General features: G+C 38.9%; 1 protein-coding gene across 2 annotated transcripts; it reads right to left on the bottom strand.

Moving 5' to 3' along the window:
• Positions 1 to 287: 287 nt before the first annotated feature.
• LOC133654944 (cytochrome c oxidase subunit 7A-related protein, mitochondrial) lies at positions 288 to 12,941 on the bottom strand. 2 transcript variants are annotated; one of them, XR_009826910.1, is made up of 4 exons: positions 12,772 to 12,941; positions 1,023 to 1,157; positions 684 to 921; positions 288 to 600 (listed from the first exon to the last, which is right to left on the bottom strand). XR_009826910.1 is itself a non-coding variant. In XM_062054820.1 (3 exons), the coding sequence occupies exons 1-3, from the start codon at positions 12,841 to 12,843 to the stop codon at positions 781 to 783; spliced, it is 348 nt and encodes a 115-aa protein (XP_061910804.1). In that variant the 5' UTR covers positions 12,844 to 12,941; the 3' UTR covers positions 288 to 780. The 2 variants fall into 2 exon arrangements, 1 of the variants encoding a protein (XP_061910804.1); XM_062054820.1 differs by having other exon boundaries at positions 288 to 921.
• Positions 12,942 to 16,393: the final 3,452 nt, after the last annotated feature.

Raw genomic sequence — 16,393 nt, forward strand, 5'->3', positions numbered from 1 at the left:
ACAACAAAATTAGGCATAATAATGTGTTCATTCCGCGACTGTATATATCGGTATCGGTTGATATAGGAATCGGTAATTAAGAGTTGGACAATATCGGATATCGGCAAAAAAGCCATTATCAGACATCTCTAGTAATATGACATCGCTGGATTTTATGCAAATTCCGGATTCGGTACCCATCCCCAGTAAGGAAAAATAAGAATGGACAACTTTTACCCGGTTTCCCTTGAAGTTTATTTAAGTAAATATCTTTTTTTTTTTTTTTACAAAAAAATGGTGATATTGTATTTGTGTGTGAGACAATGGTCATTTGTGATTGCTGAGGGTTCCGAGCCGTAGGAAAGAGGGCGGGGCTAAACGCTGGGTTGACATGATGTCAAATTGAACCCGGTTTCCACCAAGCAGTACAGTTTGTCTCATTTTGGGCGTCAAAATGTCCTGCTTTTTTTCTTTTTTTTTTTACTTTTGTCCGATTGCTTGGTGCCTCACCTTGTGTTTGCGGCAGAACATTTGCCATTAGCAGCTGTGGCTGTAAGCAACCTCTAGGCAGTGGCTGCTTTGAAGTGTCATGATTGGTTTCTTTACCTAAAATGTTCTCAGCTGTTGGCGCAAAAGTCATGTGTTAGATTTGTCGTACTGTTATTTACAAAGGACTCATCAGCACTAAGCAGTTTTCTCCTTACCGCTGTTACAACATTGGACGTGCAATAGAAACTTTTTTTGGACCGCTTGGTGGAAACGTGGCTGCGAATAAAAGTGTCAAGTGAGGGTTGGCGCGGGTCACTTGTTTCTGGGCTGGGCCGCCATGTAAAGAGCCACCAGGCAGTAAAGAACCCCTCCGACGGTCAGGGCCATGGTGGTGCGGTACAGCAGCTTGTCAGGGACCCCACGCTTCATGTGAACGGGGAGGCCATCTGGCGTCTGCAGGGGTGAGGGTGGTGGGTGAGGGCGCAGGACGTTGAAAAGGAAACCGTCAATAATGCATTATTGCACTACATGTGCGACTCGTGCGGGATTTGTACCTGGAATATCCTCTGCAAGTCAGGCACCTTGTTGGCCCCCAAGTACTCCACCACGGCCCCGCGCTCCGACACCACCTTGGTGGGTGTGGCAAAGATCATGGAAGGGGATTCTGTTGGTACACTTGGCCTCAGACCCTGTGGAAAAAAAACACGAGAAAATGTCAAACCAAGAAGAAAAAAAAAAGCGAAGTTAAATTGCCCATTAGAGGTTTTTAAACCTTGTACCTTTTTGTTTTATAACTCATTTTTGTACATTTTATTTTCAAAGCACATTTTGCCGATATCCGATATTGTCCAACTCTTAATTACCGATTCCGGTATCAACCGATACCGATATATACAGTCGCGGAATTAGCACATTATTATGCCTAATTTTGTTGTGATGCCCCGCTGGATGCATTAAACAATGTAACAAGGTTTTCCAAAAGAAATCAACTCAAGTTATGGAAAAAAAATGCCAACATGGCACTGCCATATTTATTATTGAAGTCACAAAGTGCATTTTTTTTTTTTAACATGCCTCAAAACAGCAGCTTGGAATTTTGGACATGCTCTCCCTGAGAGAGCATGAGGAAGTTGAGGTGTGGGGGGGGGGGGGGTTAGGGAGTAGCGGGGGGGGTGTATTGTAGCGTCCCGGATGAGTTAGTGCTGCAAGGGGTTCTGGGTATTTGTTTTGTTGTGTTACGGTGCGGATGTTCTCCCGAAATGTGTTTGTCATTCCTGTTTGGTGTGGGTTCACAGTGTGGCGCATATTTGTAACAGTGTTAAAGTTGTTTATATGGCCACCCTCAGTGTGACCTGTATGGCTGTTGACCAAGTATGCCTTGCATTCACTTGTGTGTGTGAAAATATTATGTGACTGGGCCGGCACGCAAAGGCAGTGCCTTTAAGGTTTACTGGCGCTCTGTACTTCTCCCTACGTCCGTGTACACAGCGGCCTTTTAAAAAGTCATAAATTTTACTTTTTGAAACCGATACAGATTATTTCCGATATTACATTTTAAAGCATTTATCGGCCGATATTATCGGACATCTCTACAAAGCATACTTTAATCCAAACAAAATAAGCCAGTTTTTCCCGAACATCTTTGGTGAATTCTGTAGTGTTGTCCCAGTACCAAAATGTATTTCGATACTTTTTGGTACTTTTCAATACTTTTCTAAATAAAGGGGACCACAAAAAATTGCATTATTGGCTTTATTTGAACAAAAAACCTTACGGTACATTAAACACATGTTTCTTATTGCTAGTTTGTCCTTAAATAAAATAGTGAACATACAAGACCACTAGTCTTTTAGTAGTAAGTAAGCAAACAAAGGCTCCTAATTTAGCAGGTACCAGAAGGTAAGAAAAGTTGCTTTCGCATAATGTTGCGAAAACGCCAGATAATATGTCTTACCTTATACACACACCATAATAATACTTGTATGTTGAAGCACAGTACAATCCATCAAGCGGTGCGGCCTCATAGCTTACCAAAGTCGTACTAAAACATTTTGATAGGTTTTTGGGTACCGTGTGTAAGGCTGCAGCTAACGATTATTTTTCTATCGATTAATCTATAGATTATTTTTTCGATTAATCGGTTAATCTATAGATTATTTTTACGATTCATCTATAGATTATTTTTCCTTTTACCGATTATTTTTTATTTTATTTTATTTAAAATGAAGATGAAAAAATAAAAGTAGGCCAGTTTTTTCAAAAGGCATGGCTTTTATTTACAAAAAAAAAAGTATGGCCACTCAGTCAACATTGACAACATGACAAAATATTCTGTAACAATGTAAACATTTAAAACTTTTAACATTTAACAAAATTTAAAGTAGCTTATTTGCTTTTTAATGTGCAAATATAAAAGTCAACATCCAGTGCAAATCTTAATATTCTGCAATAGTATAAGCATTTCAAAAGTAAAAGTATTGCTTATTTTGCTTTAAAATGTGCAAAAATAAAGATAAACATCCAATACAAAAAAGTGCAAAACGAAATATTCTGTAACAACAGTGTAAACATTTCAACAAAAGTGAAAGTATTGCTTATTTGCTAAAATGTGCAAAAATAAAGATAAACATCCAATACAAAAAAGTGCCAATCTAAATATTCTGGAGCACTGTAAACATTAAGTATTGCTTTTAAAATGTGCAAAATAAACATCCAGTCCAACACAGTACACAATAACCAATTCTACTCATTCCAGTGAGTGACTAACAGTTGTAATGAAGAAAGGTTAGCATGTCTACTTGCTTGCTTCTTTTCTTGTTTACAATATTCCCAGCAGCTGAAAATAGGCGCTCAGAAGGGGTCGATGTGGCTGGAACTGAGAGCTAATTAGCCTTCACCTTAAACCAGGACTGCGAGCGAGCTGAGCTGCAGTTTAAGTTTCTAGTAGGTCAACGGGCTCATAGTGATGTTACTAGTAGTTGACTGGGAGGTGTTTATTATCATTTGGGGAGAGTCCGCTGCCTGATGCTCACCTGCTAAACACCTATCTGCTCCACGCTGAAGCGCTGACTACATGCGCTATGAATACGCACTGCTGATTGGCTGATAATGCTTCGTGTGTACCAATCAGATGGTTGTATGGGTGGGACAATGCTGCGTGCTGAGACAGAGGAGCAAAGCAACTTGTTAAGACTTTAGCAGCTAAAGTTAGCTTTAGCTTAGAAACTTGTTCGGTACACCCCCGTACCGAACCGAAAGCTCCGTACCGAAACGGTTCAATACAAAACATATACCGTTACACCCCTAGCAGATACAAATGACATATTCATGTTTTTGTGTAATGATGACAACGTATGTTAACGCGGACGATTGACTAGTTGATGGTTGATGGTTTTCTTTTCAAATGTTCGTTCATAGCCGTTGTGCTGCTATGATAGGCCATTTCCGCTCGACACAGTGTGCATACAACAATATTATTAGGCTGTGTGTTGAAATACTCCCACACTTTTGACGACTTTTGGCGTGCGTTTTTCCCCTCGCTCGCACAGTCTGCTTTGCGCTCCGCCATGACGGTAGTGTGACGTAAATATGCGACGCGCCGACGCACAAAAACGGCGTCGACGTATTTACGTAACCGATGACGTCGACTACGTCGACGCGTCGTTTCAGCCTTAACCGTGTGTAATGTTCTATATTTTCAATGGAACATATAAAATGTTGGTGGTGTTTACTTGAGTCATATTGCAGTCTACACGTATCTGTTATGTGTGACTGCCATCTACTGGTCACACTTATTACACCATGTACCAAATAAAATAGCTTTGAGGTCGGTAAGCAAAAGCAGGATTATTCCGTGCATTAGGCGCACCGGGTTATAAAGCGCACTGTCGACTTTTGAGGGGAAACTATTTATTTTAAGTGCGCCTTAAAGTCCGGAAAATATGGTACTCAAAATTCTCCAAAGATGTATTCCACCAATACATGTGACGATTTTTGCGTTTCATTAACACATTTTTGTGGATTACGATCAGGGGAAGCCCTTTGAGACACTTGTGATTAAAAGCTGTACAAATAATTTTTGATTAATTGATAGATTTTATAAAATGTTATTTATGACACAAAAAGCATGCACTCCATAGTGGTAAAATAAGTGTAAAAAGGTAAAAAATGCACATGAGTAACTGAATTTTATTGTTTTGTCATATTATTTTTTATTTATTGTTGTACCTATTGTTATTTTACTTGTTTATTTGTTACTGATTTATATCCAGTTCTTTCAAATTATTTTGGTCGTTCAAATTCATGATTAGCTGTGCCATTTAATAGCGATTTCAATATCAATCAAAATAATCGTGAATATTATTTTTGCCACGTTCAGCCAGCCTTATTAGCTGCACGTGCTTATAATACACATATAGCAATGCAGTCAAAACAACACGACTCGGGACTGTTATCGACCGCCAATGACATGCTCGTCACCTCCGGGGCGAGCGCATGCCGCGTTTCAAAAATAATTTCTAAGTCACGTGACATGCCTGCAAAGGTGATAATTACAGCGCAGGGGTGGAAGAGCGAAGGTGCTAAGATGTGACACATTCACAGCTGTGGTGTGTGCAGGAGGAGCGACCAAAGGCCCGGAAAGACCCCCCTCCACTGAAGACCCCCCTCCAACGAAGATACGTATGACTCAACTGATTCAGAAGCCAGCTTTAAATAGAGCAAATTTGCTACGAATGTGTGTATCGTCCTTGTTGTTAGGATCCTGCCATTTCTTAACAGACTCGAACACAAAAGGGTCAAATGCGCAGCTCATTCAGGATAGTTAACGTTTTTAGTGATAAAAGGTTAGGGTTAGGTTAAGGTTAGGGTAAGTAATCCACCTTAGCTCAAAGTGCACAGGAGCTGAAGTTTGCTATAGTATGCTGTAGGGGTGTAACGGTACGTGTATTTGTATTGATCCGTTTTGGTACGGGGGCTCCGGTTCGGTTTGGAGGTGTACAGAAAGAGTTTCCACACGGACATATTAAGTAGCGTAACGCACGTTGTGTAAACAATGCACAACACACGGCATGCTAGCAGCTAACGGGCTAGGATAGACTGACCATACGTCCTCTTTTCACCAGACATGTCCTCTTCTGCGGGGCTGTCAGGGCGGAGTTTCTTAAATGCCTCAAATGTCCGGCATTTTGAGTTAGGATTGCGTGTATTTTCTATGTACGTTCAGGGTTAAGAAGGGGTTAAAAACAAAATAAATTGTGCGTGCAGCAGCATTGGTGAGGGAGGGGCAGAGACAGAGAGAGTTATGATAAACGCACATGCGTCGCCTTTTTATCCATAGATTTATCACATTTAATTTTTTATTATTTATAGCAGGGGTGTCAAAAGTGTGCCCCGGAGGCCATTTGCGGCCCACAGCTAATGTTTTAAAGGCCCGCGGCACATTCTAAAAATACTATTAAAATAAACAAAAACATAACAAAGGTGAAATAAAAAGGCTTAAAGGTTAAATGTAATTTAGAAAAAGTTGCAATGTTGACTAATAAAACAAAGCTGTTTTTTTTTTCTTTCAAACTGTCATTGCTCAAAACATAATATTGAATCAAAATCAATGTTATTATGAATTATTGACCTATCCAAGGTTCCCATTACTTCACATCAAATATTACACTACGAAAAATATTTTTGGTGGAAGATTTTGCAAATTTGGTCAATAAATAACCCAAAAATGTATATTTTGTTGTTTTCTTACTGTACCGAAAATGAACCGAACCGTGACCTCTAAACCGAGGTACGTACCAAACCAAAATTTTTGTGTACCGTTACACCCCTAGTATGCTGTGATGTCGTCCTGGATTCTTCACTTATCGGCATAATCAATCCATTTTAAATGATTTCATAATACGAGGTTTTGTACTACTGCGATCGCATCATGAACCAGTATTTGAAAAACATTTCAAAGCGTTTGAATACATTTGGACCGCCACAAATAGATTTGGTGCTACCCGACAAATTCAAGTCACCGTAGAGTTATTAAGTCTGTTTAGTTGATTGGAGAGCTAGCTTCCGCAGCTGGTGGGTCCATGACCATGACTTCTGTTTTTTTTTTTTTTGATCAGCCGTTGTACAGACACCGTTTGGAAACAATTAAGGTATATAAATGAACATTTACAAAAATCTTTCTGTGTAAATGACTTGTTTTGTCAACGTATATATATCAGCGGCTAATATTTGGAAATGTTTGAATTTTTTTATTTAGTGGGTGCGGAGTATATACCGGTGTGCTCTATAGTCGGGAAAATATGTGGGGTTTTTTTGAGAAACGAGAAGGCGCAAAGCAAAGTTGGTTGCATGAACAAAGGCATTCACCCTCTGGTAACCAAGCAACGCAATAAGTAATCCCTGATGAGTGGAAGTGACAAGTTTGCATAGAGTGAAAAGAGAACATACACATGAGAAAATTGATGATAATAGAGGAAAAGTCACCTCGACAGTATGGCAGTTTTTCCAATATTTTAAAAACGGACTGTAGTCACACCAAGGAGCACATCACCTTCGCGCTCACTGCTCTGCTAAACCGTAACTTCTTGGCACTACACCTGTAGAAAATAGTTCTAAAGTTTCTCTACGTTCAAGTTTTCCCACTTTGCACTATTTTGTTATACCTTTTTACGCATTTCTTATGTATTCTTCATTTTTACACCTTCATTTTAAGAGCTTATTATTAAGTGTTTAATGCGATTTTAGAATGTTGTTTACATCGATTGTTTTCCATGGTTGTGTTGACATTTCCTTTCCTTTCCACCTTGACAGCTGAGGGGGTTATAATCAGAGGAAGGTTACATTTTAAATACATTTTTTTTTACATTTAACTTTTGGTCCTTATTTTCAATAAATCATTAAAAAAATATAAATAATACTCAATATCGGCCAATATAAAACACTTGTTTCATTATAGTTTTCAGCCATATCGCCCGGCCCTAGTGTGAATACAAAATGAAAAAATAACTACAGTCACACGAGTGAGGTAGGGCTGGGCGATATATCGCAGGTTTGTCTCTGTGCGATGCAGAAAATGACTATTTCGTGAGTATACGTTCTCACGCAGTTGCTTTTAGCTGCGGGCATTACACTACAGGCTTTTCTCACTCTTTCTAGTCTCTCCTTCTCACAGGGATGTAAAACAAGCGCACCTTGTTACATACGTCACATACTGTCGCTCGTGCAACGTCATACCCCTCGCCGAGCAGAGAGGTAGCGGCATGGGTCACGTTAGCAGTGGCAGGTGGTGCAAGTGGAGAGCGGTGCGAGTGGTAATACGAGAGAGAGAAGGTGCGAATCTGGTAACAAATGGAGGAAGAAGAATTAATTCTCTAGAAAAACAGCATGGGGTCCATCGTCTGGCGGTGGTTTGGCTTCAAGCGGGAAGATGTTGAACAGACAACCGTAATATGTGAAGTATGTGGCAAAAGCGTTGCTACAAAAAGTAGCGGCACTACTAATTTGTACCATCATTTGAAAAGTCACCCGCTAGAGAATGAAGAGTGCTTGAAACTCAGCATGTCGACATCTCTGGTTGGTGCCACACCCAACAAAATGCCGAAAGCAATCAGCACTGACCCAATTGAGCCTGGCGTCTTCCATTTCCAGATCCACAATGTATGAAAAAAATAGTCAAAAACAGAAGGCGATAACGTCCGCAGTGACCTACCACATAGCGAAGGACATGGCCTCAGTTAGTGTGGTTGAAAAGCCCGGATTTAGAAAGCTCAGCAACACACTTGACCCAATTGGTGAGTCTCCCCCGGTGACAGTAATCGTCTTTCAGCATTGTTATAACACCCTACTGGTCATAACACAGACAACTGTTTTATCCATTCAACTAAAGTGTGTGTCACTGACTGTTTACAGTACAGTTGTCATTCACTGCAATTTTAGTGAATCTCGCTCAGAAATTAATATCTTTATATGTATACTTTCACTGACAAATATAGACAGATAGATATATAGATATATATATATACACATACACACACACACACACACACACACACACACACACACACACACACACACACACACACACACACACACACACACACACACACACACACACACACACACACACACACACACACACACACACACACACACACACACACACACACACACACACACACACACACACACTCAGTGGCCTAGTGGTTAGAGTGTCCACCCTGAGATGGGTAGGTTGTGAGTTCAAACCCCGGCCGAGTCATACCAAAGACTTTAAAAATGGGAGCCATTACCTCCCTGCTTGGCACTCAGCATCAAGGCTTGGAATTGGGGGTTAAATCACCAAAAAATTATTCCCGGGCGCGGCAACTGCTGCTGCTCACTGCTCCCCTCACCTCCCAGGGGGTGAGCAAGGGGATGGGTCAAATGCAGAGGACACATTTCACCACACCTAGTGTGTGTGTGTGTGTGACAATCATTGATACGTTAACATTAACTTTATATATCGAATATCAAGTTTAAGCAAAAATATATCGAGATATACTTTTTCGTCCATATCGCCCAGCCCTAGTGTGAGGTCATGTTGAATAAAAAGCAAACCAACCGAGGAGTTTTAATGTTAAAATATAAAAAAGGTGACCACAAAAGCATGCATATCCTACCTTGGACTTCTCAGGGTTAATAAAGAACCAAATTGAAGAGCTTTGAATTCAGGTTGCAGAATCACTCAAAAGTCAATTTAATTGAGATCATCACCTTAAAGCATGGGTGTCAAACTCTGGCCTACGGGGCAAATTTGGCCCGCCGCGTAATTTCACTTGGCCCGTGAGGTGATATCAAATTAACCCTGTAAGACCCAGATATAGAAAACCTAAAAAAAAATGTTTTGACCTTTTAGATGTTGTTGTAGGAGGCATTTGAACACAACACAAGGGTAGAATGTATACTATCCATGTATAGAGAAAATAGTTCAGGCAGTGATGTAGTGGAGGGAATACAACCTGTTTGAACCCACTGCAACAAGCCAGCTATTGTTACTACCACATTCACCCAGTATTGTATAATTGCAACAATTATATAACAAGCTCTAAATCAGGGGTGTCAAAGTCAAATGGACGGAGGGCCAAATAAAAAATTTAGCTACAAGCCGAGGGCCGGACTGTTCGAATGTTCATTGAAAAATTTTTAAATGACGCATATAGTCTAGTGAACCTAATTGAACCTACTGAAAACCTAACAAATATATTCCAATATGATCAGATAAATAAAGCAATATTTTCTTATGGCTCTGTCAGTAATCTTTAATTTTCAACAGACACAAAAGACAAATTTCCTTTATATAAAAATCCCCATAACATGAACATTAAATGAAAGAAATCGGTATTCAAGGCACCATCAGTAGCCTATATTTTCTATTTTAGCAAAAGTGGGCTAAATTTACTTCAAAGAAAAAAACAATAATAGCAATTTTCTATCATCCACTCAACTGAAATATTTTTAAAATATAATTAAATTGAAATACAATAAAATAAAGTGCAAAAATCTATAAATCAAAAACAACACTTTGTTTAAGGAGAAGTAACATGCAGTGAAAACAAATATTAAACTTTAACTTTTAAACTTGAATTGAGTAAAAACTCTAAATATGTGATTGCACAGTAATGTTCACATTAAACCCCCCTCCTCCCTCCGTGGGAGGGAGGCGAGTTGGGTGCCCGAAACCCCCCGCTGGTTTCGGCCCGCCCCTTGGCGCGCGTGGCACGGCGGGCTCCGCGACCCGACGGCTGGCCCTCGTGGCTTGACGGCGGGCGCGTCCCGACGGGCCGCGCGTAGGGGTCGAACGCAGAAGTCTCAGGGCCTCGTGGTGAGGGGGTGGCCTGCGGGTTTCGGCCCGCTTGACCCCCCCGCTCCGCTTGGCGCGCGCGGCACATGACGGGTTCCGCCACCGACGCTCGGGCTGCAGCCCGACGGTGGTGCGGGCCCGGCGGTGACGCGCGGTTTGGGGAAACAAAGCAGAAGTCTCAGGGCCTCGGGGCCGGGTTTCGGCCCGCCCCCTTGGCGCACGTGGCACGGCGGGCTCCGCGACTGACGGCCGGGCTGCAGCCCTTCGGCCGGCAGGCGCGTCCCGGCGGGCCGCTCGCCCCCTTTCGGAACCTTGGACCGGCATCCGCTTGGTGCGTGTAAAAGATCTGCGGTCTGCGGGCCGGTTCTAATAATAAATCAAGATCATCCCAAGGGCCGTAAAAAACCTTCTCGCGGGCCGGATATGGCCCGCGGGCCTTGACTCTGACATATGTGCTCTAAATGAAATTTGATACATCTGTTCCACAATAACTACATATGTGCATGCTCTAGACATTGTAATCACAACAAAAAAATATATAAAAGACATTTTACTTACTTGAATCTGATGAATCCAGTCCAATGAAACTAATAGATGTTGTTCGAAGGAAACCTTGAGAGGTTGTGTGAGTTCATGGCCAGAAGGTGTGACTTATAAACAAACTTACGATCCAATAGCCTTGTGAGACTGAACAATACGACCCAATGACTATGTAAATGTGGTAAAAAAATAAATACAAATATAACAGATTGTTTTTTAGGATGGTTAAAGGTAACGTTGTAATTTTACAACAAGGGGTGTTACAGGGTTAACACTAGAGCTGGCCCGCCGATTATATACAGCGGCGGTGCCGCGGTACACCGCTAATTCTCATACTTGCCAAACCTCCCGGGAGACGCCCAAATTTCAGTGCCCCTCCCGAGAATTGTAACGTCCCCTTTTCGCCCAGTCCAACGAGTGCTGGCTCAGTTACATAATAAGTGCGGCTTTGACACACACACAGAAGTGAATGCAAGGCATACTTGACCTTCAGCAATACAGGTTACACTGAGGGTTGGTGGTATAAACAACTTTAACACTGTTACAAATATGCGCCACACTGTGAATCCACACCAAACAAGAATGACAAACACATTTCGGGAGAACAGCCGCACAGTAACACAACATAAACACAACACAACAAATACCCAGGACCCTTTGCAGCACTAACTCTTCCGGGATGCTATAAGGTGTGTGTGTAGCGTCCCGGAAGAGTTAGTGCTGCAAAGGGTTGTGGGTATTTGTTGTGTTGTGTTTATGTTGTGTTACTGTGCGGATGTTCTCCCAAAATGTGTTTGTCATTCTTGTTTGGTGTGGATTCACAGTGTGGCGTATATTTCTAACAATGTTAAAGTTGCTTATACGGCCACTCTCAGTGTAAACTGTATCGCTGTTGATGAAGTATGCTTTGCATTTACGTGTGTGTGTGCGTGCGTACAGGAGCCACTAATGGGCGGGCACGTTGTTAGAAGGCATGAAAAGCGGACGTGACGTCAGCTCGTAGAGGACGTTAAAAGCAGTGCCTGTAAGGCACGCCCCCAAGACTGTGGAATACGAGATATAAAGACTGATGAACACCTTTGTTTGATAATGAGGGTTGCCTCAGCTCAAAGCCTGAGCCCCGACATTAATGAACTAGCATCCAAGAAAAGATGGCAGGTATCTGGCTTGGGCACATCAGATTAGATCTGTGTGTTGCAAACTGAGCAGTTTAAAGTCCTGAATGGTTGTTTTATTCATTATTTTATTTTCAAATTTATTAGCCTGTGGAAAAAGTTAATGTTGATATTTACCTCAGAAGGCTACAAATAGAAAAGAGGCATTCCATTTTTGTTTAAATTGTATTTGATATGCCATTGATATTTTTTAATTATTATTATTATTATTTGAAACTCGATTTTGCGTGTCACTATAAAGTTATATAAGCCTTGCTTGTTCAATATTGAATGCAAAAGTTGTTTGAGTCCCTATCAAAAAGGTTAATTTGTTCAACCTTGGCCCGCGGCTTTGTTCACTTTTACATTTTGGCCCACTCTGTATTTGAGTTTGACACCCCTGCCTTAAAGGTTAAACGTTTTGTTACAATGTAAAGATTAAGGGGGAGAAAAGAAAAAGAACCGTTCAAAATGTCGTTTGGTTAATGAAATGTTACATAATATGAACACAGCAGGCTACTTGTGTGATAAATGGAATGACCTGAATACCAACTAAGGACAGTAAAAGGTTAAGGTTGTTGGGACATTTCACCTAACAACGTAAATTTAACACAAGAAAGTATTTGTAAAAAAAATATATATATAATTTAAAGCTGGCTCTTTATGGAGCATGAATAGTTCATGAAAGCTGCGTTAGAACTAAGCAGGGTCGTGAAGGTCACCGTTTACCGTGACCGCCTTTAAAAAGCACAGTGCCATTTTCCAGCTTACCTGCGGGATGTAGGCCGTCATGGCAGAAGAACCGGCCAGCTTCTGTGTGATGCCGCTGAACTTGTAGTACATTTTGGGCTTGCTATATTTCGGCCGAAGGGTGAGCGGACAAGCGGCGCGCAACCAAAACCACCCGGAAGAGGTCCTCTTGCTCCGAGGGGCGAGGGAAAGTGACGTCAGAGTCAGCTGACACTGCCCTGCCTTTTCATTGGTGGGCCGAGAGAGCCCAATCAGTGTCGTGAAAACAAGTCCAAAATGTTTTAAAACATGCTAATGATGTAAAAGAAAGTTTGAAAAGGAATTTTACCTTTGCAAACTCATTGTACTATTGGCTAAGTTTTATATTCATAAATGTAAGTTTCTCAATACCCGACCTGTTTTTTGTGCCTTTAAAAAAGAATTAGAACATATATATATATATATATATATATATATATATATATATATATATATATATATATATATATATATATATATATATATATATATATATATATATATATATATATATATATATATGTATATAATTTGCACTTTGTTATAAATATATATATTAGGGATGTCCGATAATGGCTTTTTGCCGATATCCGATATTCCGATATTGTCCAACTCTTTAATTACCGATACCAATATCAACCGATACCGATATCAACCGATATATACAGTCGTGGAATTAACACATTATTATGCCTAATTTGGACAACCAGGTATGGTGAAGATAAGGTACTTTTTTAAAAATAATAATAAAATAAGATAAATAAATTAAAAACATTTTCTTGAATAAAAAAGAACGTAAAACAATATAAAAACAGTTACATAGAAACTAGTAATGAATGAAAATGAGTAAAATGAAGTGTTAAAGGTTAGTACTATTAGTGGAGCAGCAGCACGCACAATCATGTGTGCTTACGGACTGTATCCCTTGCAGACTGTATTGATATATATTGATATATAATGTAGGAAGCAGAATATTAATAACAGAAAGAAACAACCCTTTTGTGTGAATGAGTGTAAATGGGGGAGGGAGGTTTTTTGGGTTTATGCACTAATTGTAAGTGTATCTTGTGTTTTTTATGTGGATTTAGTAAAAAAACAAAAAAACAAAAAAAAACACCAAAAAAACGATACAGATAATAAAAAACCGATACCGATAATTTTATATATATATATACATACATGTATATATATATATATATATATATATATATATATATATATATATATATATATATATATATATATATATATATATATATACATATATATATATATATATATATATATATATATATATATATATATATACCTACATGTTTATATATATATATATATACATACATGTTTATATATATATATATATATATATATATATATATACATACATGTTTATATATATATATATATATATATATATATACATACATGTTTATATTTATATATATACATGTTTATATATATATATATATATATATATATATACATACATGTTTATATATATATATATATATATATATATACATACATGTTTATATATATATATATATATATATATATATATATACATACATGTTTATATATATATATATATATATATATATATATATATATATATACATACATGTTTATATATATATATATATATATATATATATATATATACATGTATATATATATATATATATATATATATATATATATATATATATATATATATATATATATATATATATATATATATATATATATATATATGTTTGCATTCTATTGTAGTTACTTTATTGAGTTTACAACCCCCTGGCGCTGTTTTGTACTGTTTTTGTACTTGTTTTGATTATTATTATTTCTCAATTGTTTGTAAATGTTGCAATTTATAAATAAAGGTTTATAAAATTTGAAAAAAATAAAAAAGTACAAAAAAAACCATGCTAATGATGTGTTAGTTTACATTTGTTTTGGGAGGAGATCAGAGGTTGGCTAAAAGACAAGCGTACAGAGATAAAAGAGATTACATTTGGCATCTTTATAAAATATATTTTGTTTTTATTTTTTAATTATTATTTTTTATTAACAACAACAAACATACATTTATAATTCACACGACAGGCAAGGCACTATCAACAACAAGGAAAGAAAACAAAAGCAAATACAGATGAAGATGGATGAAGTGCTGGCTGTCCAGAGTCGGGACCCCGGGTGGACCACTAGCCTGTGCATCGGTTGGGGACATCTCTGCGCTGCTGACCCGTCTCTGCTCGGGACGGTTTCCGCTATGGACTGGACTCTCGCTGATGTGTTGGATCCACTGTGGACTGGACTTTCACAATATTATGTCAGACCCACTCGACATCCATTGCTTTCAGTCTCCCCTAGAGGGGGGGGGTTACCCACATATGCGGTCCTCTCCAAGGTTTCTCATAGTCATTCACATCGACGTCCCACTGGGGTGAGTTTTTCCTTGCCTGTATGTGGTCTCTGTACCGAGGATGTCGTTGTGGCTTGTGCAGCCCTTTGAGACACTTGTGATTTAGGGCTATATAAATAAACATTGATTGATGATTGAGATAAAGTATTCAATATTAATAAATAATAATAATAAAAAATATGACCCAAAAAACAAAACAAAACATGACATAAAGGGCTACCTAAATCACTTTAAATGTTTTTAACAAAAATATAAATTTAAGGGTTTTTGTACTCTTAATCATTCTCCAAGATTTGATTGATAATTGTAAACCATTTAGCCAATTAGAAAATGTAGGCCTAACTTTCATAAATCAACAATTGATGTAGAAATGTCTTTTGCCTGGAGCATAATAATGTTGACAAACATTTCTATGTTACAGTTGTTTATAAAAAATACCAAATTTGATCTCTTCTATGGAGAATAGGGACATTATTCGCAAAACCAGCAATATCACGATGTGACGACGACGCGCCGTCATGCTTTTTTTTTGCATTTGATACATTAGTACCGCGATACTATACCAGTACCGGTATACCGTGCAACCCTACTTTGAAATATGAAAACCACTTTATAAAGAAAGATTGATTGATTGATTGATTGATTGATTAAAACTTGTATTAGTAGATTGCACAGTACAGTACATATTCCGTACAATTGACCACTAAATGGTAACACCCGAATACGTTTTTTAAACTTGTTTAAGTCGGGGTCCACGTTAATCAATTCATGGTCGCTCTGCCTTTATTTGCTATTTATAGTGCATACTGCATACTTGCCAACCTTGAGACCTCCGAATTCAGGAGATGGAGGATGGGGGGGTGGGGGTGGGGGGGGGGGGGGGATTGAGGTGGTGTTGGTGGTAGAGGGGGTGTATATGGTAGCGTCCCGGAAGAGTTAGTGCTGCAAGGGTTTCTGGGTATTTTTCTGTTGTGTTTACGTTGTGTTACGGTGCGGATGTTCTCCCAAAATGTGTTAGTCATTCTTGTTTGGTGTGGGTTCACAGTGTGGCGCATATTTGTAACAGTGTTAACGTTGTTTATACGGCCACCCTCAGTGTGACCTGTATGGCTGTTGACCAAGTATGCCTTGCATTCACTTATGTGTGTTTAAAAGTCGCAAATATTATAGTACTTTGAAGTTAGAAAAGCGCTATACAAG

Source organism: Entelurus aequoreus, linkage group LG08, assembly GCF_033978785.1.
Source record: "Entelurus aequoreus isolate RoL-2023_Sb linkage group LG08, RoL_Eaeq_v1.1, whole genome shotgun sequence".
In the NCBI taxonomy this organism is placed as follows: domain Eukaryota; kingdom Metazoa; phylum Chordata; class Actinopteri; order Syngnathiformes; family Syngnathidae; genus Entelurus; species Entelurus aequoreus.